Here is a 25664-nt window from a genome sequence, read left to right as displayed (position 1 = left end):
CTTTGAACCTCCTGTTACTCCCTGGGGGGATGTCCCCTGTTGTCCGCATCATGACAACATGATGGGCGGGCATCATGACAGACGGCCTGAAGGCTTGTCTGCCTAGGACTGGGGTCCGGCCCGGCCCACTGCTGCAGGCTCTCTGCCCAGGCCGTCGTCACGACCGCCCTCTGGTCCTCTGACTCGGACCTCTGCGGGCTGGGCCTGGGGCTCCGCAGAGAGTTTCCGGGAAGCCGCCCCCGTTGCTGCGCTGGACGCTTTCTCTCCAGAGTGGGCACGGGGTGGGGCGGGGACGGCGGATCTGTCCTCCGTTAACCTCCATCAGGGAGCCCCTGCCCCGGGTCCAGGCCAGGCTAGGGCGGTGGGCCGCTGGGGTGGGGTGCCTGGCGGTGCCCCCGCTGTGGTAAGCGTCTCTGCTCATCCCGGATGGGCTCACAGGCCCAGGGGTGCCCCCTGCTCAGCCGCCCAGGCTGGCCTTGCTGCGGGTGCTGTGGTGGCCACCCCGTGATGGCGCTGAGTGTCCTGTCCATGTGCAGGTCCGACTCGGAGCACCGCTTCTGGAAGCCCCGCGAGGTGGACGCGGAAGTAGAGAGCGCCGCTGTCTCTGAGTCTCTCCGGAGCCGCCACATCACCTTTGCGGGGCGATTCGAGCCCGTGCAGCACCGGTGCCGTGCCCCCCGGCCCGACGGCCGGCTCTGCGAACGCCAAGACCGCCTGAAGGTGAGGAGGGTGGGGGGCTGGGCAGTGGGGTGGCCACCTCGGCCAGGCCAGCATGGGGCCGGAGGGGGCGCTGGGCTCCAGCCTGCTGGTGCCAGGACCTTCCCCTGGGTGGGTGGTCTGACACGCGGGCACAGGGCTGGGTTGCTCTGCCCTGGCTCCTGCGTCCCCGCGCACGTGTGTCTCCTGAGCGCGCTGTGTGCTGGGCCGGGGGTCCACCGAGGCAGCCCTGCGCGCCAGGCGGGGCTTTGGCCAGACTGACAGCAGATCTCCCTCCGCCGCCTGGCTCTGTCGCGGCTGCGCCCGAGGGCCCCTCTTTTGAGGGGTGTGTGAGCAGACGGTGGTGTGGGCTGGCCGTCCCCGAGAGCCGTGAAGGTAGGGATGGCCGGTGGCCCGCTCCGCCTCAGAATTGCTCCGCTCTCTGCCTCAGTGCCCTTTCCACGGGAAGATCGTCCCAAGAGACGACGCGGGGCGGCCCCTCCACCCGGAGGACAGGGCCCACGGGCAGAAGCAGCGGCTGCAGAGGCCGGCGGGGCGCCCAGGTAGGTCGGGGGCAGGGTGGGGGCGGCACGGCGTGGGGGCGCCCTGGACCCCGGCAGCCTGCAGAGTGGCCCTTGGTTTCTGCGGGCGGTTGCCTGCCGCCTCCCGCTCAGTCATGCCTCACAAGCGTGACCGGGACACACTGTCCTCGGGGCTAGCAGGACGCTGAGCGTCAGCCTGACCACGTCTTCACACGGCTCCTGGCGGGCGGCGTGGACGCAGCCACGGCCAGAGACCGCCTTGTCATCGTTTGTTTGGGTTCTGGGTTCTTAAACCCGTTTTCAAGCAAATGGAAAAACCGAGGCATGGAAAGTAAACTGGCTGAGCCCCGAGCTGCCTCCAGGCCGCCAGCTGCCGCCCTCCGTCACCTGCTGTCTTGCAGAGCCATGCACGAGGGGCCGGGCAGAAGGGCTGCGGCGTGTGCGGTGTGCGATTTGCGTGCACGTGGACTGCGTGTGCGTGCGTGTGGGCAGAAGGTGAGGGTCCTGCCCGGTGGTCCCAGGCATCCTTGCTGAGCCTCTGAGCCTGGGGCGCTCTCTTGGGGTCCTACTCAGGGCCCCCGTTTTCCGGCCTGCAGGCCTGTTTCGTGCCAGAGAGGGGCTTTCGTGCCAAAGCCACCGAGATGCTGCTCTCCACCGTTCAGGGAGCTCATCCCATCCTGGCACCTGAGCCGGTGCTGTATTCTGGCACGAGCTGCGGGGTGGCGGCTGCCTGGCCCCCAGAGGCCCCTGAACAGCTGGGCAGGGTGGTGACCCGCAGAAGCAGCGTCCTTGGCAGGGCAGCACCCAGGCACACTTGGGGTGGGGGTGGGGGGCCCACCGGGGCGACCCTGACCCGTGTTGACATCCCGTGGTTTGTCAGATCTGGGCTGGGGTCTGGAGGCTGTCCCGCCTTGGGCCCCTTTTCTTAAAAGAAAGGCCAGGCCCCCGGCGCAGAGCTCCCCGAGGCAGAAGGCGGCTGTGTCTGTAGGGGTGGTGCTAGTGTGGGTCTCAGCTGGGCCGTGTGTCCTCTTTAGCAGGGTTTTCCCCTTTGTCACGAGAGACAAATGTTAGTTTTCGGCCTCACGCCCAGGGTTGGTACCTGGAGCCCTGGAGGGCGGCGGGGAGCGGCCCTGACCCATTAATCCGCGGGCGAGGCCTTCCCTGGTGGCCCACACTCCGGAGCAAATTAAGTGCCTATTTTTGTGTCAGCCCTGAAGAGTATCAGGTTCTGCAGCCCTCGGTGACTTGTTAACAACAGGTATCAGGCCGGGCCGCGGGCCAGCGCTGGCCAGTCAGATGTGAAATAGCATCTCTTTACTAACTACGGTATCGACCCCCGCCTCCCTCACGCGCCGGGCAATTTTCTTTTCCCTGGCGCTAACCTCGGTGACAATGCGCGCGGAGCTCCAGGGCCCGTCAGCATGCAGGACGGCCCCACGGCCCGGCTCTTATTGATTTTTTTCAAAGGCTTTTAAATTGCTCCTTCATTTTACTGAGATGCTCATTCCATCTCTACTGGGTGCCGGCGTTTTTGGTTCTGCAGCCCTCGGTGACTTGTTAACAACAGGTATCAGGCCGGGCCGCGGGCCAGCGCTGGCCAGTCAGATGTGAAATAGCATCTCTTTACTAACTACGGTATCGACCCCCGCCTCCCTCACGCGCCGGGCAATTTTCTTTTCCCTGGCGCTAACCTCGGTGACAATGCGCGCGGAGCTCCAGGGCCCGTCAGCATGCAGGACGGCCCCACGGCCCGGCTCTTATTGATTTTTTTCAAAGGCTTTTAAATTGTTCCTTCATTTTACTGAGATGCTCATTCCATCTCTACTGGGTGCCGTTTTTCCGTTGTGTTTAAACAATTGCTCCATTCACCGGGTTCCTAAACTGTGACGCCTTCTCATTACTGGGAGATAAACTGTTTGGACGGTTTTCCTTAATCTTGGATTAATCGTTGCTGTATCTGGATTGTGCCGCCCCGTATTCCTTCACTTCAAAAATCAACTTGGGGAGGCCTCGCTATCTGTCTGGGCGCGTGGCTTCTCCCCCCGCTGGACGTGCTCTGCTTGCCGCCCGGCCCCTCTGCCGCAGCCCCCCGTGGGGCTCTTGTTTGCATGGTGGGCGCCATCGGGGTTTGGGGTGTCCAGCCCCCTTCTGCCAGCCAGGGCCTGGGTCCGTAGGTCTGGGCACGTTGGGGGGGCTGTGCTGTCACACCCCTGACCAGGGCGGCCTTCCCGAGCCAGCGGGCTAGATGGAGCCTGAGTCGCAGGGACCTCCACGCCACCGGCCCAGCAGGAGACTGAGGCGGAAGTCGCTGCCAGGGCAGTGGTGGGTGGGGCTGGGACGCTGGCCTCTGACTCCGATGCCTGTGCCCGCCGCATTAGGAGCCCCTCATTTAGACGGTTAACGCTTCTCGTCTCAGCAGACAGGCACACTGACCTGTCTCTGTTGCAGCCGGGTCTGGTGAGACCAGGCCTTGGGCCTAGGTGACGTTTGTTTCCCCGCGGAGCACCGTCTTCTGACCTGAAGGGCCTGGGCCGTGGCGGGAGGAGCAGGGCCGCCTGCGTGAACCGACACCCTCATCGCTGGGGCCTGGGGCCAAGTTATCTTTGGACCAGTCAAGAGGCCGTGGCCACCCTGCTGTGCACACCCTCCGGCCAGCAGACGGGTCCGGAGGCCACGCCTGGGTTCTGGCGGGGCACCGTCAGCCTGGAGGCGGAAGCGGTCTGCGCGTGGCACTGCCCCTGGCCGCCAGCCTCGGTTGCCGTCCTGCCTAAGGGGTCAGTGGAGGCACCCACCTTGGCCTACAGGGGCCTTGCGCCCACTCCTCGGGCAGCCGGCGGCCCTCCCTGCCCCCGTGTCGGGGAGGGCTCGGGGCTCAGGTGAGGTCGGCGCCAGGAGTTTTCTGCAGCGTCGGGTGTGTTTGCAGCCTGGCAGGACCCTGAGCTCATGAGGGACGTGGAGGCAGCCACTGGGGTGGATCTCGGCTCGTCCAGGCCTGGTGGGAAGGGCAGGCGACGGCGGTCCGGCCTCACCGACCTCAAGCAGCAGGCGGACACAGCGCGTGCACGCATCGCCAAGAAGGTCTTCGCCAAGTAAGAGCTCCTCGCGGGGTGCCGCCCTCCGCCCCAGGCCTGGTGTTGCTGGCGGTGAGAGTGGAGAGGCCGCCAGCCCGCGCCCCCACCGCCCGCCCCCAACCCCGCCGCTCTGGCGGCCAGAGGCGCTCCTCGCGGCACTGCCGGGTGCCCTAGAAGGCGCGAGGGTGTCTGCGCCCAGGCCCCATGGGCGCCGTCCACCCCGGGCAGAGGAGGCGGAGCCCCCACGGCTCCTCGCCGCCGTCCTGCCATGTGCGTCTGCATCCAGGGGAGGGCTCGGCCCCCGGGCTCTGGGCACGAGGCTGGCTCCCCGTGGCTCAGCCAGGGTTGATGGCGCCGTGGGTGCTGGCGCCCAGAGGAGCGGGGGCCGGGGGCATCCTCCGAGGGGCCGGGAGCTGTGGCCGGAGCCTCTGTGATCTGTGAGGGAGGTCGTGCCCGACGCCTGGAGTGGTGCTCGTGTCCGGGCCTCCTCGCCGTCAGGCCCCAGCGGCTTCCTCCCAGGCACAGGCGCTACCTCGTCAGGGCAACCAGGCTGGCCGCGAGACGTGCGTTCCTCGCCTGACGTCGAGCTCTGCACGGTGGGGCGAAAGCAAGCTGGGCTGAGTGGATCCAGCATGTCTTGATCGCCTCTGCCCACATGCTGCTTCCTGCCCGGTTGCTGGCAGGTTGCGCCCTTGTTCTGGGGTGCATCCTGGTGCTGGCAGGACTGGTTATCCTGGGAGCTGCCTTCAGGGCTCAGGGAGCGACAGGAGAGGTGCCAGGACGCGGCCAAGGCCACGTTCGGGGGCAGAGCCACTCAACTGCGGTGTCCGGCTCTGGACGGGGAAGCTCTGGCTATTTCCGAGCCGTGTCGCCCGTCCGTAGGGAGCGGATGGATGGGCAGCCGGCCCAGGACCCATGCCTGAGCCCGGCCGGGCTGCATTCAGCATCCCGGAGCCCTGGCCGGTGCCTCCCTGATCACGTCTCGCTGTGCTTTCCCTGCAGGGCCGCTGTGCAGAGGGTGGTCACAGCCATGAACCAGATGGACCGGAAGAAGCATGAGAAGTTTGCAAACCAGTTTAACTACGCGCTGAATTAGAGCGCCAGGCCGTGTCCCCTGTGGTCGTCAGCTCCTCTTCTGCTGATGAGCTAGGATGGAAAGGCAGACCCGGTCTGGGCTGTAACAACAGCCACGATTATAGTGTGTATTTAACGTGAAGAAATGGTGCACTTTCTCCTTAAAGCGCCCCAGAGGCGTGGACTCCCCCCTGCGGGGGGGACCACGGCCATCGCTTACGGCTCTGACTGCCTAGTAGCCCGGGGTGAACTCGGGTAGCCGTGTCCACAGGTGGGCGTCTTGTACAGCCTGCGCCCTCTGTGGTGTGATTCAGGGCCGCTCAACGTCCGGGGTGAGTGCGCAGCCTCCAGCCCTGCCCCCAGCCTTCTCCTCCTCGGAGGAAAACCCGCATTTGGTGTTGACACCAAGGGGAGCCAGCTGTTTGCTCTCGGCGTTTCCAGCTCACAGGCGTGCTGGTGGTGGCTCCGCGTCAGAATGCAGGGAACTACCTCACTCTTTGTTTTTCTGAAATCAGCTTTATTGAGACATAACTCACGTACCGTAACATTCATGCTTTTAAAGTGTACAGTTCGGTGACGTTAAATACACTCACAGTGTTGTCCGATCTCTACCACTGTCAAGTTCCAGAACTTTTCATCACCCTAAAAGAAACCCTGCTCCCCCAGCCCCGGCCCCCTCTGGTCTCCTGTTTCTGGATTTGCCTTTGCTGGACGTTTCCTGTGAATGGAGTCATAGCAGCCTGTGGCCCTTTGGGTCTGGCTGCCTTCACTTAGCACAGCGTTTTCAAGGGTCTTCCCTGCTGGGGCCTCTGTCCGTGCTTCATTCCTTTTTATGACCGGATAACTCACCACTGTATGAACATACCGCACTTTGTTTATCCGTTCATCGTGGACATTCGGGTTGTCTGCACTTCGGGGTTATCATGGACCATGTTGCTGTGACCATTTGTGTACGAGTTTTTGCGTGGGCGTATATTTTCATTCCTTTTGGGTTTATACCTAGAAGTGGAATGGCTGGGTCACGTGGTAACTCTGTTTAACTTATTGATTGAATTGCCAAAACATTTTCCAAAGCAGCTGCACCGTTTTTCTGTCCCCACCAGCAGTGTGTTAGGGTTCTCATTTCTCCATGTTCTTGCCAACATTTGCTTTTAATTTTAAGTCTTTTAAATTTTAGCCATCTTAGTGGGTGTGGAGTGGTGTATCATTGTGGTTTTGATTTGACTAATGATATTGAACATCTTTTCATGTGCTTATTGGACATTTGTATATTTTCTTTGGTGAAACATCTAGATCCTTTGCCTATTTTAAATGGAATTGTTGTTTTGAGTTGTCAGAGTTCTTTATATATTCTGGATACTAGATCTTTGTATGATTTGCAAATATTTTCTCCCATTCTGTGTTTTCACTTTCTTGATCGTATTCTTTGAAACACAGAAATTATGAATTTTGATGATACCCAATATATCTATTTTTCCTTTTGTCACTTGTGATTTTGGTGTCATATCCAAGCAGCTCTTGCTTTACTCCAAGGTCATGAATATATACTCTTATGTTTTCTTCTAAGAGTTTTAAGATGTAGCTGTTCATTTTAGGTCTTTGGTCCATTTTGAGTTAATTTTTTTTTTAATTTTATTTATCTTTTATTTATTTATTTTTGGCTGCGTTGGGTCTTCGTTGCTGCACACGGGCTTTCTCTAGTTGCAGCGAGTGGGGGCTGTTCTTCATTGCGATGCGCAGGCTTCTCGTTGTGGTGGCTTCTCTTGTTGCGGAGCACAGCACAGGCTCTAGGCGCGCGGGCTCTAGAGTGTAGGCTCGGTAGTTGTGTCTCGCGGGCTCTAGAGTGCAGGCTCGGTAGCTGTGGCACACGGGCTTAGTTGCTCTGTGGCACGTGGCATCTTCCCGGACCAGGGCTCGAACCCATGTCCCCTGCATTGGCAGGCGGATTCTTAACCACTGCGCCACAGGGGAGCCCCATTTTGAGTTAATTTTTTTTTTTTTTTGCGGTACGCGGGCCTCTCACCGCCGTGGCCTCTCCCGTTGCGGAGCACAGGCTCCGGACGCACAGGGCCAGCGGCCATGGCTCACGGGCCCAGCCGCTCCGCGGCATGTGGGATTCTCCCGGACCGGGGCACGAACCCGTGTCCCCTGCACCGGCAGGCGGACTCCCAACCACTGCGCCGCCAGGGAAGCCCTTGAGTTAATTTTTTGTCTGTGCTTCACTCATGTGGATATTCAGTTGTCTCAGCATCATTTGTCGAAAAGATTATTCTTTCTTCCATTGAATCGTGGTGCGCTTTTCTTGATCGTCAATTGACAATAAATGTGTGAATTTACTTCTGGACTCTCACTTCTATTCCCTTGACCTATATATCCTATGCTACCGCTACAATGTCTTGATTAATGTAGCTTTGTGGTAAGTTTCGAAATCCTCCAACTTTGTTCTCTTTAAACATTGTTTTGGCCATTCTGGGTCTTTTGCATTTCCATACAAATTTTTGAGCCGCCTCACATGTCTGTCACTGTTGCTAAAAATAAAGAGTAATGGAATCTCAAAAATGAATGAATGAATGAATTTGTGCCACCCCCCCGCCAAAAAAAAAAAAAGGGCATCTGAGATTTTAGGGATTGTGTCGACCCTAGAGATCACTTTGGAAAGTATAGCTGACCTTTGAAAAGCATGGGTTTGAACTACACAGGTCCACTTACACAAGGCCTTTTTCAGCAGTAAATACCGCAGGGCCACGTGAGCCGTGGCTGGTTGACTCCTTGGAGGAGAACCACAGACGCAGGGGCTGATGGTGCGGTTACACGTTGATTCTTGACTGCATGGAGGGTAGGCTCCCCTAAACCCTGAGATGTTCAAGGGCCAAGTGTAATGTCATTTTAATATTAAATTTTCTAATTAGTGAACTTAGAATATCTTTCCGTTTATTTAGGTTTCCTTTATATTTTCTCCATGTTTTGTAGTTTTTAGTATACAAGTTTTGCATTTATTTTGTTAAATTTATTCTTAAATGTTTTATTCTGTTTGATGTCATTGTAAATGCAGCTGTTCTCTGAATTTCATTTTTGGATTGTTCATTGCTAATGCATAGAAATAGAACTACTTTTTTTATGTTGGTCTTATATCCTGAAACCTTGTTGAACTCACATATTAGTTCTAATAGTTGTATGTGTGTGTAGATTCCTTAGGATTTTCTATACACACTATCATGTCATCTGCAAGAGAAAGTTGTATTTCTTTCTTTGCAGTTTGGATTCCTTTTATTTCTTTTGTCTTGCCTGGGTGCTCTGGCTAGAGCCTCAGTACAGTGCCAGATAGAATTGGAGAGAGCAGGAGACATCCTCGTCTTGTCCCTGATCTGAGAGGAAAAGCTTTCAGTCTTTTACCATTGAGTGTAATGGTAGCTGGGTTTTTTGTAGATGACCTTGTATCGGGTTGAGGAAGTTTCCTTATGTTCTTAGTTAGTTGAGTGTTTTTGTCGTGAAGGGAGTTGAATTTTTGTCAAATGCACTTTCTACATCTGTTGAAATGATCGTGTGGTTTTGGTCCTTTATTCTTTTCGTATGGTGTGTTACATTAAGTGTTTTTCATATATTGAACCACACTTGCATTCATGGGATAGATCCCACATGGTCAGTTTCAGTAGTCTGTATATTTCTAGGAATTTGTCCATTTCATCTAGGTTATTTGTTATCGTTTGTTGACATACAGTTGTTCATAGCATTACTCTATAGTCATTTTTATTTCTGTAAGGTTGATAGTGATGTCTCTTCTGTCATTCCTGATTTTAGAAGTCTGAGTCTTCTCTCTCATTAATTTTCTTGGTTAGTCTAGCTAAAGGGTTATCAGTTTTACTGATCTCTTCAAAGTTGTTTTTCTCTATTATTTTTTATTTTTTACTTAATTTCCACCCTAATCTTTATTATTTCCATTGGGTTGCTTTGTGTTTAGTATTTTTCATTCTTTTTCTAGTTTCTTAAGTGGAAGTTTAGCTTATTGATTTGAGATCTGTCTTCTTTGTAACGTAGGTGTTTACAGGTATACATTTTTATCTAAGCACTGCTTTAGCTTCATCCCATATGTTTTGGTATGTTGTGTATGCATCTTTATTTATCTCAAAAGTATTTTCTAACTTCTCTTTTGATTTCTTATTTTACGCATTGTTTATTTAGGAGTTTGTCGTTTAATTTCCACATACTTGTGAATTTCCTTCTGTTATTTGATTTCTCATGTCATTCTGTGTAGCCAAAGAACACGTTTTGTGTGATTTCAGTTCTTTAAAATTTGAGACTTACAGTCTATCCTGGAGAGTGTTTTATGTGCAGCTGAGAAGATGAGTATTCTGCTGTTGATGGGTGTTCTGTAGAGTCTGTTAGGTCTAGCTGGTTTATAGTGTTAAGTCTTCTTTTCCTTATTGATCTTTACCCCAGCAGTTAAATCCATTATTGAAAGTGGGGTATTGAAATCTCCAACTATTATTGTTAAATTATCTATTTCTCCTTTCTCTGTCAGTTTTTGCTTTGTGTATTTTAGGGCTCTGTTAAGTGCATATATGTTTATACTTCTTATTTCTTCCCAATGGGTTGACCCTTTATAGCACAGCCTTCTCTATCTCTAGTACTAAACAGTTTTTGCCTTAAGGTCCCTTGTACGATGTTAGCGTAGCTTCTGGTTGTTTGTATGGTATATCCTTTTCCAGCCTTTCACTTTCATTATATCTCTGAATCTGAAGTCTTATGGACAGCATATATTTGATCATGTTTTTAAATCTGTTCTACCGAGTCTCTGTTGCTTGAGTGGAGTGTTTAATCTATTTACCTTTAATGTAATTGCTGATAAGGTAAGGTTTATGTCTACCATTTTTCTGTTTTTTTTACATGTCTTTTAAAATCTTTCTTCCTCTGTTACCTTTTTTTCTTGTGTGTTAAATGGCTGTTTAATTCCCTTGTAATACTTTAATTCCCTTGTGTCTCTACCACTTTTTTTTTTTTTTTTTTTTTTTTTTTTTTTGCGCGGGCCTCTCACTGTTGTGGCCTCTCCTGTTGTGGAGCACAGGCTCCGGACGCGCAGGCTCAGCGGCCATGGCTCACGGGCCCAGCCGCTCCGCGGCATGTGGGATCTTCCCGGACCGGGGCACGAACCCACGTCCCCTGCATCAGCAGGCGGACTGTCAACCACTGCGCCACCAGGGAAGCCCTCTACCACTATTTTTTAAGTAATTTTTTTCAGTGGTTGCTTTGAGGATTACGATGAACAACTTAATACAATCTAGTTTGGATGAATAACAGCTTAATTTCAGTAATGTGCAAAAACTCCATTAGAGCTCTGTTTCCTTCCAGCTCTTTTCTACTATTTTTGTCATACAAATTGCATCTTAATAGATTGTAAGCCCATCAACATAGTTTTGTAATTATTGCTTTATGTAGTTGTCTTTTAAATCAGATAGGAAGAGAAAAGGTTTACAAACACAAGCACATTTATACTGTCTCTTATCTGGCTCTGCAGTTCCTTTTCCCAGTGCCCTAATTTCTCTTTGAGGATTTGAATCTGGTATCTTTCACTTCAACCCGAAGCACTCCCTTCAGTGTCTCTTGAGGGCGGCTCTGCTAGCAGTGAAGTCTCTCTCCATTTTTGTCTCTCTGGGAATGTCTTCATTTCTCCTTCGTTTTGAGGAATAGTTTTGCTGGATGTAGAATTCTTGGTTTAACAGTCTTTTTCTTGCAACACTTTGAGTGTGTCATCCCACAGCCTCCTGGGCTGCAGGGTTTCTGGAGAGAAGCTAGCTGTTAGTCTTTGGAAGGAAGCTTTGAACACGAGTTCGTTTTTTAATTGCTGCTTTCAAGATGCTCTGTTTGTCTTTATCCTGTGTTTTAACCACGAAGTGTCTAGTTAAGGTCTCTTTGTGTGTGTCCTACTTGGAATTTGTTGAGCTTCTTGGTTGTAGAGATTGTTTCTCATCAAACTTGGCCACTATTTCTCCTAAGATTCTTTCCGCCCCGTTCCCTCTCTCCTCTCCTAGGACTCCCATCATGTATACACACTTGGTTGATGGTATCCGTTGGCTTCTGAGGCCTGTTCATTTTTCTTCGTTCTTTTTTCTGTGTCTCAGACTGGACCTGTTGACTTATCTTCAAGGCAGCTTAGTGATTAGCTAATGATTGGACAGAGATTTCCTTAAATGCTTTGGTCCAGTGAGTCTGGTGGTTTTCTGACTAGCTGTGTGTGCGTGTGTCTGTGTGTTGGGCACACCTTCAGCGCTCTGCCAGCCAGTTGCTGACTCTGCCTTGGCTCTCACTTGATGAATGTTTTGGTCTTTGCTCCATGAGAAAGTAGCGTGTTATAGTTTTAATTGACGTTTCTCTTAGGAGTGAGAGCAAGCATTTTTCATAATGTTAAAGCATTCATTGTTTATCCTTTTCTGTGAATTGTATTCCATACCCTTTGCCCAGTTTTCTGTTAGCTTATTGGTTTCTTATTAAATTCATTAACAAGCTGTACATGATGAGTCACAAATGTTTCCTCATTTTATCTTCTGAGTTTGCTTATGTTGTTTTTTGCCATGTAGATTTTTTATGTAGTTGAATTTAACCAACCTTTCATGGCTTCTGAGTTTTGTATTCCTTCCCCACTCAAAGATTGTATTAAAAAATTCTTCCATCTTTTCTTCTAGTACTTTTATAGGTTGCATTTTCATGTTTAAGTCACTGATCTACTTACCATTTATTTTGATATAAAATCTGGCTCTGGAAATTGTTTTTTATTTTAAATACCCATCCAGGTGTCCCAACACTAGTAATGAATTCATTTGTTTTTGCAAACTTAAAATATTGCCTTTATCATTTGTTAAAGTTCCTACATACAGTGGTTCTATTTCTGAACTTTGTTCTATCTCATCAACTCGTCTGCCTATTTATATATCATACTGTTTTAATTACTGTGCCTTGGTAGTACATGCCTATGTCAAAGACCTCTTATATTTCTGTTCTCTTTTGTATAACTTCAGGTAAAGTTAGGTAACTGGTGTTTTTATAAGATTTAATTCATGGCTAATTTGTGACTGGTGCTCTTTGCATCGTATCTTGTAATGAAGATCCGTGAGTGTTTATTAAGACAGACCCACAGGTCCATGTGTTTCTGGCTGGCGGGAGCAGCAGCGGGGCCCGGGCTGGCCCTTCTGGCCAGTGGGGCCCAGTGGCCTGTTCCTCGGAGAGCAGGCTCCACCACTCTTGAGCCCGGGGCCCCCAAGAAGTGACTTGGTGCGGAGGGGGTCCTGGGTGGGTCCCACTTGCCTCAGAGACCCCAGCGGAAGCAGAGGAAGCTGCACCCCCTCCCTTGGTGCCCTCAGTGCCCCCCCTTCCCACCTGTCGTGTCACGTGCTGCTTGGGACCCCACAAGTCAGGGAGGGGCAGGGGGGCCTGGGACAGCCTGGGCAGTAGGTGGGTTTGGAGCCAGCAGGGGAAGGCTACACCCCGAGTGCCTTGAGGAGCCCACCTGCCTGTGGGAGGGCAGGGTGCCCCGGCGAGGACCTGGCAAGCAAGAGCGGGACTGCCTGGGGGCGTGGGGCCCCAGGGCCTCCCAAGGCCGTGTAGCAGCGGGGCGTCAGTGCTGGCGTTTGGGCTAGGCAGGTTCTCTTCAGGAGGGCGGGAGCAGTGAGTGGGGAGTCCCTGTCAGTGCGGGTGGTGTGGGGCAGCGCGGGTGGGGCTGATGGGAGCGGGTCCTCGTGGCGCTGAGGGCTCTGGCTCCAGCCTCAGACCACGGGGGCTGCCGTGGGGTGCGGGGTGGGGTGGTGCTGCGCCCTGGTCCAGGGCACCCTGGCTGGGCCAGGCAGCGGGATGGCAGGAGGGAGGCTGGCAGGGCTGTTACAGCGGCAGTCAGAGCTGGCTGCACAGAACGGAGAACTTGAGTAACAGTGGCTTGTGAACGCAAGGCTTTAAACGTGCTTCTGTCCTAAGGTGGTGCCCAGGCTGGGGAGGAGGCCGCGCAGAGCCATTGGGCCTCATCCCTTCCCAGTATCAGAGTATGGGGCCTGCATCCCCCAAGGCTACCTCTTGGCGCAAGGTGGCTGCTGGAGCTCCAGCCATCACTGGGTCTGTGGAAGGGGCCAGGGGGTGTGTGCCTTGGGCTCAGCCGTTTCCTGTGAGGAGCCTCCCTGGGAGCCCCTCCAGCAACATACACTCTGCTCATGCCAACTTGGCCAAACCTAGTCACATGGCATTGTCCAGCTGCCCAGAAAGCAGGAAAAGTTGTCCTTATTCTGGGGATGGGCGCCCAGCTGCCGTCAGCCCTGTGTCCTGGCAAGAGGGAGAACCTGTCAGTGCCCAGCAGGGGCTTCTCCAAAGGGGGCCACCACACGGCTGTCTGGTATGGGGTGGGACATGGCACCCGGAATTGTGTCCTGCCTACAGGGGATGTGGCCGTGGAATGGACGGAACTTCCCCCCGCCACCCCGTGGACCTGTGTGCCTCAGCTCTGCACCCTCCCCTTGAGTGACAGTCCCTGCGTCCCTGAGAATGACCTGTCTGATTCCTCCCCACCCCCTCCCTGCTACTACTCCCCTGCCTGCCCCCAGGCGCCCCGAGTTGTCTGTCCAAGTTGTCTGTCCAGCCTTGCCCTTCCCCGTGGAAACACCACACCCTCCAGGAAACCGCACATGGCTGGGGAAGGTCCCTCAGCTGAGTGACACTTCAGTGGCCCAGGATGGAGACCTGGGTGCCACCCTGGGATGGGGGACGTGGTAGGTCACGCTGGCTGACCTGAAGCAAGGGGTGGGAAGTGGGGAGGGGCACAGGAGGCTGAGTGATGGGCCAGCACCACTGGCCTGGGGAGGGCTGGGAGGCCTGGAGAGGGGGCCACAGGAGAGCTGCCGTGCGGAGGGGGACGGAGCGGGAGTTCAGTGGGTCCTGGGAGGGGAGTGAGGTGCCGCTGGGGGCACGTCTGAAATGGGGGAGAGCTGGGCTCGGCCCTTGGGGCTCATCCTTGCCTCTGCAGGCCAGGTGGGCACAGTGGGTCCCCCGAGCTTTGAGAAGGAATCGGCAGCGTCCGCGGCAGGAAGGAGCAGCAGCAGACCTGGCACGGGAGCAGGATGGGCTGTGGGCGGGCAAGAGGGTGTGTGACGGGCGGGGGAAGGAGGCCAGCGTAGACAGCTCTCCTGGTGGCTCTGCGAGGGGGCCACACTGCAGGTAGCCGGAGAAGCAATCGCGGGTCGGGTGGAGACACTAGAGCGTATTTGGACTCAGCACAGCCCGGCAAGGAGGGGTGGAGGTCCTGGGGCTGTGCCAGTCCTCCTGGCGCTGACACCAGAGTGGGACCGTGCGGGGGACAGGGATGAGGTGCCAGCAGGGCCACCGTTGAAGGGGGAGGGGAGGGCTGCGGCAGGACGGGCGGGTGGCGTGAGCCTGCCGTGGGGGTGGGGCGGTGGGCCCTGGGGGTCCTGAGCAGGGACGTGAGCACAGTGGGCCAAGGGCAGGCTGCAGTCCAGGTGAGTGTCCCCTGAGGGTGTGGCCATGACTGGGTAAGGCGGAGGGTCCCCAACATGCCCAAACGGAACAAAGCTGGTTGAAGTTAAGTGGGTCAGGCAGGCAGGCAGGGAGACGGTGCAGCTGCTGGGGTGCTCTGCAAGGGTGGCAGGTCTGTTAGCAGCCCCCGCACCCGCTCCCCTTTTTACCAGGAATGAGAGCGCATCTGCTACAAAACTACATTTCCCAACCTCCCCTGGCTAGGAGTGGTCATGTGAACAAGTTCTGGCCAATGAGATGTGAGCAGCTGTTACATGGGCTTCTGGAAATCGCCTTAAAAGGAGGCAGTTGTGCCCCTCTTCTCTCTTCTGTTTGCTGCCTAGAACGTGGATGTGATGGCTGGAGCCTCACCCTCTATATGGGTCCATGAGGAAGAGGGTCCAGCCCAGCCAGGATGAGGCAGTGGAGAGCTGGACAGAGCTGGTTCTCCAAGGACCCTGGGAAGGTGTCCTAGCTGCCCAGGGCTGCCAAAGGTCAGCATTCCCTCACACAAGAGAAAATAATCTCCTTTCAACTTCTGTTCATTCAGTTTTTCTCTTTCATGCAACCAAAGCCTAACACACAGCAAGGGACCACAGCCAGCCAGCTGTGGGCTGGGCACGAGGAGGGGAGGAGGGTGGGGCTCAGCAGTCCCTGGGCAGGAGACTGGGGGGCAGTGTGGGGAAGGGAGCCCCCCAGGGAGGGCTCTGGGTGCCTGTGCTTGTCCGGGCCCGTACCTGCGGGGGCTGTGTCTTGCCTGCTCCTTCCACATGATGGAAACTACTTGAGTACCATTCTGGGATTGGGGGTGCATGCTGTCTGGGGCCAGGGCTGGTCCTAGGGGCTGGAGGAGGGCCTTCCCAGAGTACATGAAGATCCTGGGGCTGTGCCACTCCTCATGGCACTGACAACAAAGTGGGACCATGGGGGGACGGATCAGGTGCCAGCAGGGCCACCACTCCCCTCTGCTTCCAGCTCAGGAACCCCAGGCTGAGAAGTGGGCAGGCAGGGCCCCCCCATAGCCTATTGGGAGTAAGGGTGGTAGGGCCAGCTGGAGGATCCCTGGGGCAGCAGCCAGAGGAGCCTGCACCCCCAAGTTCTCCAGGTACGTGGCGGATTCTGAGGACCAGATAGGAGAGTGAGCGGGAGGGCTGGGGTGGGAGCTGGGCCTGTGGGCACCTCCAGGAGGGGCAAGGGCACCCACGCCGGGGCCAGGGCCTGTTTCTTCCCATGTGACCACGTGCAGATACCCGCAGCTCGGGTGCCACTCGGGCGTGGGGAGGCTCAGATGGGCTGACACAGGGCCCAGCACGTGGTAGGCACGCACCGAAGAGAGACTGGAGGGGCCCAGGGAAGTGACAGGGAGCCGTCCCCGCTCCCGCAGCAGGGCCTGCACGGGTGCTCAGAGCAGCCCAGTGTCTGCCTAGCGTGCGGGCCAATCACGGCTGTGGTATCAGCTCAGGGCTGAGTCTGCGAGCCCGGAGGTGGAGACGGGCGGGCGGGGGGCGTTGATTCCCTGCCTCATGGCTTCCAACGGCCCCCTGCACCGGTGCCCTGAGCCACGGCTGACTGATGTTGAAGGGTCCAGCGGTGTGGCCGCCTTGTTTCTGGGCGACCGTCGTGAGTGAGGGCAGGATGCGGGACGGGGAGGGGGAGGAGGCCAGAGCTGTCGAGTCTCGAGTCTGAATCCCTCCCTCCTCTCCCCTCCTGCCCCACCGTGGACAACGTTGCAGGAACAGGCCTCGTGGAGGGTCGGGGGCACTGGTCTTCCCTGACCTCTCCCTCTGTTCCAGCAGGTTCCGGCCCAGCAGGTGGGCTTAGGGGAGGCAGGGGACCCCTGAGGGACAGGTCCGGGTCCTGCAAGGTCCTCATGGTTTGCCCTCCTCTGGCCTCTCCCCCCCAGCTCCTGGAAGTGGAGGCTGTGTCTTCTGGCTTGGCAGCCCCTGGCATCCTGTTTGGGCTAAGTGCACAGTAATGCTGATGACTTGAGGCCAAGAGCCTTCTGGAACCTTCTGGAGCCTTCTGGGGCTCCTCTGTCAGCTGTCTACACCCTGGAGGCCCAGGCCTCAGCAGTGAAACCAGGGGTGTCCTCACCCTTCCGCACCCCGGCCGGCCGGTTAGATTCGGGGACATCCCGGCTGCCCGCAGGTTGGGTGGAGGATTCGGGTGGCGGCTAACCACCAGCAGCGAGAACACTCCGAGACTTTCAGCAGTACCAGCCCCGAGCTGATGGGGAGGGCGGAGGCGGAGCGGTGCATGGAGGGGAACTCGGGTCTGAGGCAGGTGAGGGGCAGCCTGCGGGAGGCCGGGGCCCAGGCGGCGGGGGCTGCATGGGCGGGCAGGGCGGTTCCAGCTGCCTCCGCCCCTCCCCCCGGCGCGGTGGTCAGGGGCGGCCCCTCCCCCACCCTTTACCCACTGGTGACGGAGAGGACCCCGTGGGGCGCCCTCTCGTAGGTGAAGGCGGTGCGTGCGCGCCGCGGCTTCCCGGACTCGGGCCTGGACGGCGGGGGCTGTCACCCGCCGCAGGGTCGTCCTGCTCCCCGGCCCCGGCCCTGCCCACGGTGGTGGGTGACGGGCTGAAGAGCGCGGGAAAGCGTCCCTCTGAGAGCTCGCTAGTCGCACACGGAGAGGGATGTCGCCTCTGCGGGCGCAGGGCTCGGCCGCGGAGCAGCCACGGGGCGGGGCAGGCGCACGGCTTCACCGCGCCGGCGTCCGGCGGCCGTGGACACCCACCTTGAGCGCCGGCGGGGCTGCGGCGGGGACCCCCTCACCGCGCGGCAGTGCCCGCGTCCCCGAGCCTCGGCTCTCGCCGCGAGTCGGCCACCCGGCCCAGGCGCCGCCGCCTCTCGCCTCCCCTCGCTCCCCAGGGCTCCAGGAGCCCGCGTGGGCACCGCGCCCGGAGCCGGGCTGCAGGCTGTTGGAGGAGAGGTGGCCGCGCCGGGCTCCCGCGGGCCGGGCTCGGGGTCCGGCTCAGGCGCCGCTGGGCAGGTTGCTCCGTCCCGGCCAGCCCCAGCCTTCCTCCACTGGGAAGCGGCGGGAGCCCCGCCTCCTCCTCGGGCCGGCCTGGTGCTCAGGGAAGGCCGCGCGGACGCGCAGCGCGGCGGGGGCAGGGTGGGCGCCCGGCGCGAGCGCCGCCCCCAGGCCCCACCGCGCGGGCACTGTCCCGCTGGGCTTCCCTCACCCCCAAGCGCCCCGGGCGGAGGAGGGGGAAAGAGAAGGGAAGGAGCGGGGACCCGGGACTCCTGGACCGGAGCCTCAGCGCACACAGCACGGAGCCGCGCGCCGGCTCCCCAGCGCGTGGGGGTACCCGGGCGACGCAGGATGGGGCGAGCTTGGCCACGGGACGCCGGGCGGCGGAGAAACTGCGGCCCAAGGCCCGCGCCGGGTCGAGCACCCCGGAGCGCCTCGGTCGCGCCGAGGTCCCCACCGAAGGGCGGCGAGGAGGACGGGGCGCGGGCGACGCGGGAGCCTGAGGGACCTGGGCGCGGCCTCCTGCGGTTTATTGATTGAGTAGAGTTCGGCAAAGTGCTTCCCAGAGGGCCGAGCTCGGCCCCGACGCGCGCGGACAGTCGTTTAGAAATTTAAAACTCTTCCGTAGCAATCGGCTATATACAGAGTCAGCGACCGCAGCCTTACAAAAGGGCCGACCGGCGGGCGCCCTCGGGTCCTGGGCGCGGCCTCGGGGGCACGAGGGCCGCGTGGGGCTGCCCGGCCCGGCGTCCCGTCCTGTCCCGAGGCCGTGCTCAGAGGTGCGGCGCGTAGAAGGCGGGCGCACCGTAGGTCTGCGAGCCCAGCACGAAAGGCGACAGCACCGCCGGGCTCGACAGGAAGGGCAGCTGCGCGGCGCACACCAGGCCGCCGGGGCCGTGCGCCGGGTACCCGGCCGGGCCGTGCATGGCGATCGGCGCGCCCATGGGCGGCGACGGGCTGAGCGGGCTGAGGCCACCGGGCAGCCCCGCGCCCGGCCCGGAGCCCGGCCCCGGTGCCCCTCCGCCGCCGGTCGGCGCGCTGGTATCGGCGCCCGGGTTCTGCTTCTTCCACTTGGTGCGGCGGTTCTGGAACCAGATCTTCACCTGCGTCTCGGTGAGGCTCAGCGACAGCGCCAGGTTGAGGCGCTCGCACACCGACAGGTAGCGCGTCGCCTTGAACTTGTTCTCCAGCGCCACGAGCTGCTCGTAGGTGAAGGCGGTGCGCGCGCGCCGCGGCTTCCCGGACTTGGAGTCGGAGCCCGTGCGCTTCCGCTTGGGCTTCGTCGCCGTCGCCGCGCCCTGCGGGGTCGTCCCCGCGTCCCCGGGGGCCGCCGAGGCTCCCGGCGGGCCCGGGGCTCCGGGCGAGTTCCCACGGGGGCCGGGGACAGCGGCCTCATCGACAGCGCCTGGGGGCGCCTCGGCCTCGCCCTGGCAGCCCGACCCGCGGGCCCCGAGGCCGCTGCCGCCTCCCCGCGCCTCCGCGCCGCGCGCCGCCCCCGCCTCGGGCGCCTCGTCCTCGTCGTCGGGCGCCTCGTCCCCGCTGTGCGCGCTCGGGCTGCGGCCACCGCCGCTGCTGTAGCCGTTGGCCTCGGCCTCGTCCGCCTTGCAGGGGTCGCCGGCGTCTGCGGGCGGGGACGGGGCGGGGAGGGAGGACAGCACAGTTAGGACGCGGCGCCCTCCCTTCCGCTCGCTCGCCCCTCCGGCGCCCTGCTCCCCTGAACGAATCCCTTGTCCAGTTTCCGTTGCTTCTCTTCTTGCCTCTCTTTCCCCTTAGCGCATTCGTTTCCCTGCCCTCTCCCCTCCTTTCCTTCTCACCCTCCCGCGCTTTCTCTCTCCGTGCCCTGTGCATTCCTTCTCTCCAGAGGCCCCCCTTCCCGCCATCTCCCGAGCCCCGCGCCTTTGCCCCAGCGGGGCAGGACGGGGCCGCAGGGCTTGTGGCAGAGGGAAAGATCCCATCGATCCACGGGGCAGATACAAACTTAATTAAACTCATTTTGCGTAATGTACAAACTAGTTAACGGCCATTTAATTTATTTCAGCGTACATTACCCTCCAATTACCACAAGGGTCCAACAGAGCCAGCCAATCACTGGGCATTTAAGAGTGGGCCGGGCCAGAGTCCTGGGGTGAGGTTGGAGCCTGCTGTGGGGAGGCGATTTCCGGGGACCAAAAAAGTTGCCCTGGATCCATCCCTACCTCAAGACTTGGGGCCCTGGAACTTGGCCACCCTTGGCCCCTCGGCTGAGACCCCAGCAGGTCCAGGCTGGTCCCGACCAGGAGGGCCCGGCCTGGGCAGTGGGGGTCTAGAGCAGTGCTGAGACCAGCCGGGATGGGAGTCCCCACTGGGTCAAGTCTGAGCAGCAGCTCCAGATCCTCCAAGCAGAGGCCCGCGCGGTGGCTGCAATCCGAATCTCAGGAATTTGGAAGAAAGCATCTGTCCTGGTCAGGGCCTGGCAGGGGTGGCGGGGAGGGGAGGGGAGGGGTGTTTCTATGCAGCCCCTGCTCCCACAGGTGGTCATACAACCAGCAGAGAAGCCAGGGCAGGCGCCCAACACCATGCCGCCCAGTCGGGCACCAGGCCCCGGTCAGGTTGGCACGGAGAACTGGAGAATAAAGGACAAATTCAGTCCTGGAAGATTCCTGCAGGGTGACCCGGGCTGCGCGGAGGCCGGCAGGGCAGATATCCCGGCCCCCACCCATACCCCTTAGCAGGAGGAGAGACGGTCCCCCAGGTGACCCTGACAGCACTTTGCCATCCAGCTCCTGCTCTGTCCAGGAGTGGGCTGAGGAAGGAGGGGCCCTGACCCAGCTCCCTCCCTAAACTACCGAGAAACTGGGCCTTCCGACTGGGATGTCTTCCCCATTTGATGGAGGCTCCGAGCGGAAACTCCCAGAACCCTGGCCAGGCCGAAAGCCTGAGGGGCTCCCCTCCAGCCTTCCTGCGATTGTTCCTCCTTCATCTCCGCCCAACCGGGAGGAAGCCCAGTGCAGGTGCCGTGAGGCCCCTCGCCTGAAAAGGCCCACCCGAGCCCTGCCGGCCCTGCGTGCCTGTCCCCGCGGGGCAGAGGGCCCGGGAAGCTGGAGGGAGGAAGGGCCGGCAGAGGGGCACCAAAAGCAGTCAGGAGCCGGTCGAACGCAATTCTCGATCAATAGCGGCCCCTAATAAGTGTAATAGGTTTTAATCGAGTAATTATCCGAATTTTGACCCTATAATTTAGACGTTCGGGGGGAGTTTGCCAGGTGCTTGAAAGAGATATGCATGCAGCCGTAATGGGATATCGACCAGGCCGGGGTTGCGGGCCGCCCCATTACCGGCCGCTTTCCGCCGCTAAGCACATTTCCCCTTAACTGTAATCGAAGGGATTTAATTGTTTTTCCAGAGATAACCAGCGTTTTGTCACAATTAGTCTGATTTGTCCAAAAAAAAAAAAAAAGAGAGAGAGAGAGAACGGAAAAAAAAAAAAGGAAATAAAAGAATGGAGGGAGGGAGGTCTCCGGAGGCTGCGGTGGGAGTGGGGAGGTCACGGGCTAGCAGCCGCGCACGACTCCCTCTCCAATGCCGGGGGTGCGCGGTGGCCAAACCTGGGCCGGCCATGCAGTCCGCAGCCCTGGGCCCGGCCCGGGGGAGGCATCCCGGGAGGCACCGGGCGGTGCGGGCCCTGGAGTCCGGGTCGGACGCAGGCGGCGGGCGGGCTGGTGCGCGCCCCGCGCGCTGCGAACTTTCCACCGAGCCTTGGCGCCGGGCCGGCCAGGTTCGCCGAGGGGTCCCGGGAGCGCAAACGCGTAGACGCGGCCCGTCCCTCTACCCCCGCGACCCGGCGCCGGCCGTGCCCTACTCACGCGGCGGCTCAGCTCCGGTACCGGCTCCGGCTCCGCCGGCGGCGGCGAGGGCGCGGCGCTCCAGCTCCTCTGAGCGCGGCGGGCGTCCCGGGGCGGCGGGGGCCGGGGCGCACGCCGCGGGCGCCACGGGGCCCAGCAGCACACAGCGGCGTCTTCTGCTGTTGAACTTGTTGGGGTCCAGGATGTCCAGCACCGAGAAGGAGGTGGGGCGCGGCGGCGGGCCGGGCCGGGCCGGCCCAGCCCCCTCGGGCGCCGCGGGCACCGTGTCGCTGGCGGCGAGCGGCGGGGCTCCGGCCCGCGGGAAGGCGGGCGGCTCAGCGCGCCCGTCCATGGCGTCCCAGGCGGCGGCGGCGCTGCGGCCGCTCGGGCCCCTCCGGCTACTGGGCCCCCATCCCCGGCGGCCGCGGCCGCGGCTCGGCTCGCTCCCCCGCGCCGCCCCGCGCTCGGGCCGCCGCTGCCTGGCGCCGCCGCCGCCTCAGGCGCCCGCCGCGCCCGGCCCGCTCATTTATGGCGGCCCCGCCGGCGGCGCCCACGCGCCCACTCGCCGCACACACGTGCGCCCGCAGGCGGCCGCGGGCTCCGCCGCCCTCGTTAGCGCGCGCGCCTAATTGGCTGCGAACGGTCCCGGGCGGAGGAGGCGGGTCCCGCGCGGGACACACGGACTGCGCCCCGGGCCCGGCCGGCAGAGCCGCAGCCCGGAGCCGGAGCGCGGCCCGCGAGGGCGGTCGCGGTTCGCGGCGTGCCGCGCCGCTGCGCCTCCGCTCGTCCGGAAACGGCGCGCCGGCCTCCCGGGCGGAGGGGGAGGGGACAGCCCCGGCCTTTAAATAATCGCGGGATCCGCCCGCGGAGGGGCCGCGGAGGCCCCCGGGCGCGCCGGCAGGGCTGGCTGGGGCATCCCGGCGGCCGGCCGGCCTCTCCGCGGGCTCCCGGCGCGCGGGGCTTCGGCACGCCTCGGCGGCCGGGGCGAGGAGTGGGGTCCTCGCGCGCCCACGCCCGGGGGCTTCGCCGCGTCGTCCGCCCCCTCCCAGGCGTTCCGTGGACCTCGCTCCCGCCTCGCCCCGTCGCTCCCCTCGAGGGCTGCTCTCGCGTCTCGGGGTCTCCCTCGCGCAGGGTCTCCGGCCCTCTGTCCCTTCCCGCCCCCGCCCCCGCCCCCGCCCCCTTCGCGTCGTCAAATTAGGGCCTGGCCTCGAGTCCCCGGCGGGGGCGGGGCCGGAGGCCCCCAGGGTCGTTCATTAGACGCGGAATCGAAAATGGGGACGGCCGGAGGGCCCTCCCGCCCCCGCGGCCGCCCCGCCCCCCCCAAAATGGGGACCGAAAAAATCGTACAGACGGCGGGAGGCCTGCACAAAAATCGATAGCCTCAAGGAAGGAGAAACGTCGCAGCAAACTCCCCCTTGCCACGCCCGGAGAAATAAGTCCTTCGGTCCGGGTGTTCTGTGTGCACATTCGTCTACAGCGGCGAGGGTTGCACCCCCAGGGCCCTGGCCCTCGGGGTGGAGGGACCGGCTGGCGTCCGAGGGCGGAACCGCCGCTGCTCCTCTTCCCTGCACACACCAGCGGGCACACCGGCCGCGACCGCGGGACCCAGGCGGGAGCCGGCGGCTGTGCGCGCGCGGGCGTGTGCACGAGCGGTGTGCGCCGCCTCACACTGCGGTCCCCGGAGCCTGCTCTGCGCACAAGGACGGGTCCTTTGCAATTACCGCGGGCAATGATCCTTTGGAAGCAGAAATTAAAAGTTGGGAGAAATAATGGGGGACCGATTGGCTGTAATTTGGGCCGAGCTCGGACATGCTGAGCCTCGAGGAGGCGGGGGTCGGGGGAGGCGGGGGGGGGTGGGCCAGGCAAGACCTCCCCTCCCCCAGCCGGTCCCCTCCCTCGCGCGCTGGTCGGTCCCGAGATTCTAATCAGACCCACAACACTGTGTCCTTCCTTGCCAGGACTTGATTATTCTTTATCTTTAAATTATAAATCACCTCTGGGGGAAGGAGGGTGGATAATCTCTCATCACAGAGAGGTAATTATCTCCTTCCCACCCCCACCTTTCTGGAGGGACTCTTAGGCTCTCTCCACCCCTCCCCCAGCAAAGTTTGAATATAGATGTGCACACGCATTCACACGCACTCACACACACGCTCATTCTCCAGCACGCGCCACGCACGAGCGCAAATCCATTCGGGCACCCGGGCACACCGTGTGGACCTCGTGGCTCACATATGCACCCACCAGCTCCGGGCTGGTCTTGGAGGAGGGGCACACAGGGTCCCCTGTCCCCTGAGCTGCTGCCTGATCCCCCATGAGACCCAGCTACTAGGCACCCTAAGGGGCCAAGTCCCAAGGGCTGGGCCCTGACCTGGCTCTGGGTGGCCGAGTCTCAGTGTGACATAGTGTCACAAGCCCCTCAAAGGCATGCTCACACTCCGTGCCTGTCCGTCCGCAGGTCACCAGGCGAGGCACAAACGCAGCAGTCCAGACCGCCACACCTTGCTGGGTGGGCAGGGGGCGGCCAGGGGTCTGCTTTCACCCCCCTTATACGCACACGTGAAGAAGAGAAACGCGAGCTCTCTTGGTACGACTTTCATTCAACATGAACACAAACACACAGAAAATGACGTTGTATATAATGCGGATGTAGTATAATGTGTGGTGGTTACCACTAAAGCATAGTAAGTAGAATACAATACGTTAAGTACGATATGTAATACGCTTAATGGAATACTATACTGTAATATACAGCCACACCGTGCTCCTCTCCGAAGCACACGCCCACACTCAGCGCAGCAAAGTGCTCTCTCCCTGCCGAGAGGTGTGGGCTGCTGCAGGGCTGAGTGCTACTTGGATGAAAGCACTGTGCCTGTCCTGGAGTTTGGAGGTCCTTCCCTCCCCTTTCTTCCCTGCCCCTAAACATTCTACTGGGAGCTTGGCGGGCAGGGAATGAATTGCAAAGGGCAGGGCAGTGGGGTGTGAGAGGGACCTCCAGAGCTACGCAGGAGACCTCGGGGCGCTTTCCCGTGGGAAGCGGGCGTGCTGTGTATGGACAAGGATCAGGAAGATCGTGGCATCCTCTACTGCCCCACCCCTCTCCCATCTCTAAGGAACGACCTGTCCTGGAGACGCACACACCCCTCCTCCTCTCCCAGATACCTGGAAACAACCTCCCATCTCCCCGACTCCAGCCTAGAGCGTCCGGGTCTATAAAGACGTCCTTTTGCTCCTAATCACAATTGATTGTCAATTAGACCGTCATTTGTGCAATCTCTGCCCATCTGCCATATCCGGTTATCTCCAAGCCACCAGCTTCACTTGTGGGGCCCCAGGTGGGCAATGACAGGTGAAATCAGGGCTTAAGTTGGGGATGCCTCCACCACCCAGTGGACAGGAAACCCCCCTTCGCTGCTAAGCCCACACACACTGCACATCAGTCAGGGCCAGATGGGGTCATTGGCGGGCTGGCGGGGGGAGGGTGTCAAGGCAGGAACCGACATGGACAAGGGTAGAAATCTGGGGAGAGACTGGTGATAAAAGGCCTTCAAAGTGGACCCTGGAACATGAGTGAGTGGGGGCTGGGGTTATGCAGAAGAGGGGAGGCAAGGGAGGTGTTGGAAGGCGAGGGAAGGCGGAGAGCAGAGCACTCAACCTTTTCAACCCATCGCCAGTGCCCTCTCCTCAGCAACGGAGTTTGGGAGGTTTGGGAGGAGGACGGAGACCCCACCATCTCTGCCATTAACTCACCATGTGTGTGTGAACCCCCTCCTTAATTTTTCATCTGTGAATTGTGGGGGTTGGATTCCATATGACCTCTAACGTCCCCATATCCTCCGCTCGAAGGTCGAAGGGTGACAAGATTACCGCCTTCATTGTACATGGCGTTGGGGTGAGGGGCCTCCCTTCTCGTCTTGCACCTGGAAGGGCAGCAGTGCTTAGGTGTCCCCAGGGCGCATGGATAAGTAACCCCCCATTTGAATGATGTTTGA

The 25664-nt window shown here is 59.5% G+C and overlaps 2 protein-coding genes across 5 annotated transcripts in view; one reads left to right on the top strand and one right to left on the bottom strand.

Annotated features, from left to right (window-relative positions):
- UVSSA (UV stimulated scaffold protein A) overlaps positions 1-10401 on the top strand; it is a 30028-nt gene extending 19627 nt beyond the window's left edge. For 3 of the 4 annotated variants that reach the window (XM_055086275.1, XM_024119494.3, XM_055086277.1), the window contains 4 exons: positions 537-720; positions 1148-1259; positions 4162-4327; positions 5312-10401. In XM_055086275.1, coding sequence (XP_054942250.1) covers positions 537-720; positions 1148-1259; positions 4162-4327; positions 5312-5405 — 556 coding nt within the window. In that variant the 3' untranslated portion in view covers positions 5406-10401. Of the gene's footprint in view, positions 1-536; positions 721-1147; positions 1260-4161; positions 4328-5311 lie in introns of those variants that run through there. The other variant, XM_055086276.1, reaches the window with a different exon arrangement.
- Positions 10402-18627: 8226 nt separating this feature from the next.
- NKX1-1 (NK1 homeobox 1) lies at positions 18628-22039 on the bottom strand. The gene is made up of 2 exons (XM_024119216.1): positions 21694-22039; positions 18628-19475 (listed from the first exon to the last, which is right to left on the bottom strand). The coding sequence occupies exons 1-2, from the start codon at positions 22022-22024 to the stop codon at positions 18628-18630; spliced, it is 1179 nt and encodes a 392-aa protein (XP_023974984.1). The 5' UTR covers positions 22025-22039.
- Positions 22040-25664: the final 3625 nt, after the last annotated feature.

The sequence above is a fragment of the Physeter macrocephalus genome, chromosome 7 (assembly GCF_002837175.3).
Source record: "Physeter macrocephalus isolate SW-GA chromosome 7, ASM283717v5, whole genome shotgun sequence".
NCBI lineage: Eukaryota > Metazoa > Chordata > Mammalia > Artiodactyla > Physeteridae > Physeter > Physeter macrocephalus.
This window is presented reverse-complemented; position numbering and strand designations above follow the sequence as displayed.

What these genes read in the sequence shown, in the direction of transcription:
- NKX1-1 (XM_024119216.1), bottom strand. Translation starts at nt 22,024, where the DNA reads ATGGACGGGCGCGCTGAGCCGCCCGCCTTCCCGCGGGCCGGAGCCCCG. An exon ending in TACCGGAGCTGAGCCGCCGC is followed by an intron (nt 19,476 to 21,693) that starts GTGAGTAGGGCA and finishes CCCCGCCCGCAG; the next exon opens with ACGCCGGCGACCCCTGCAAG.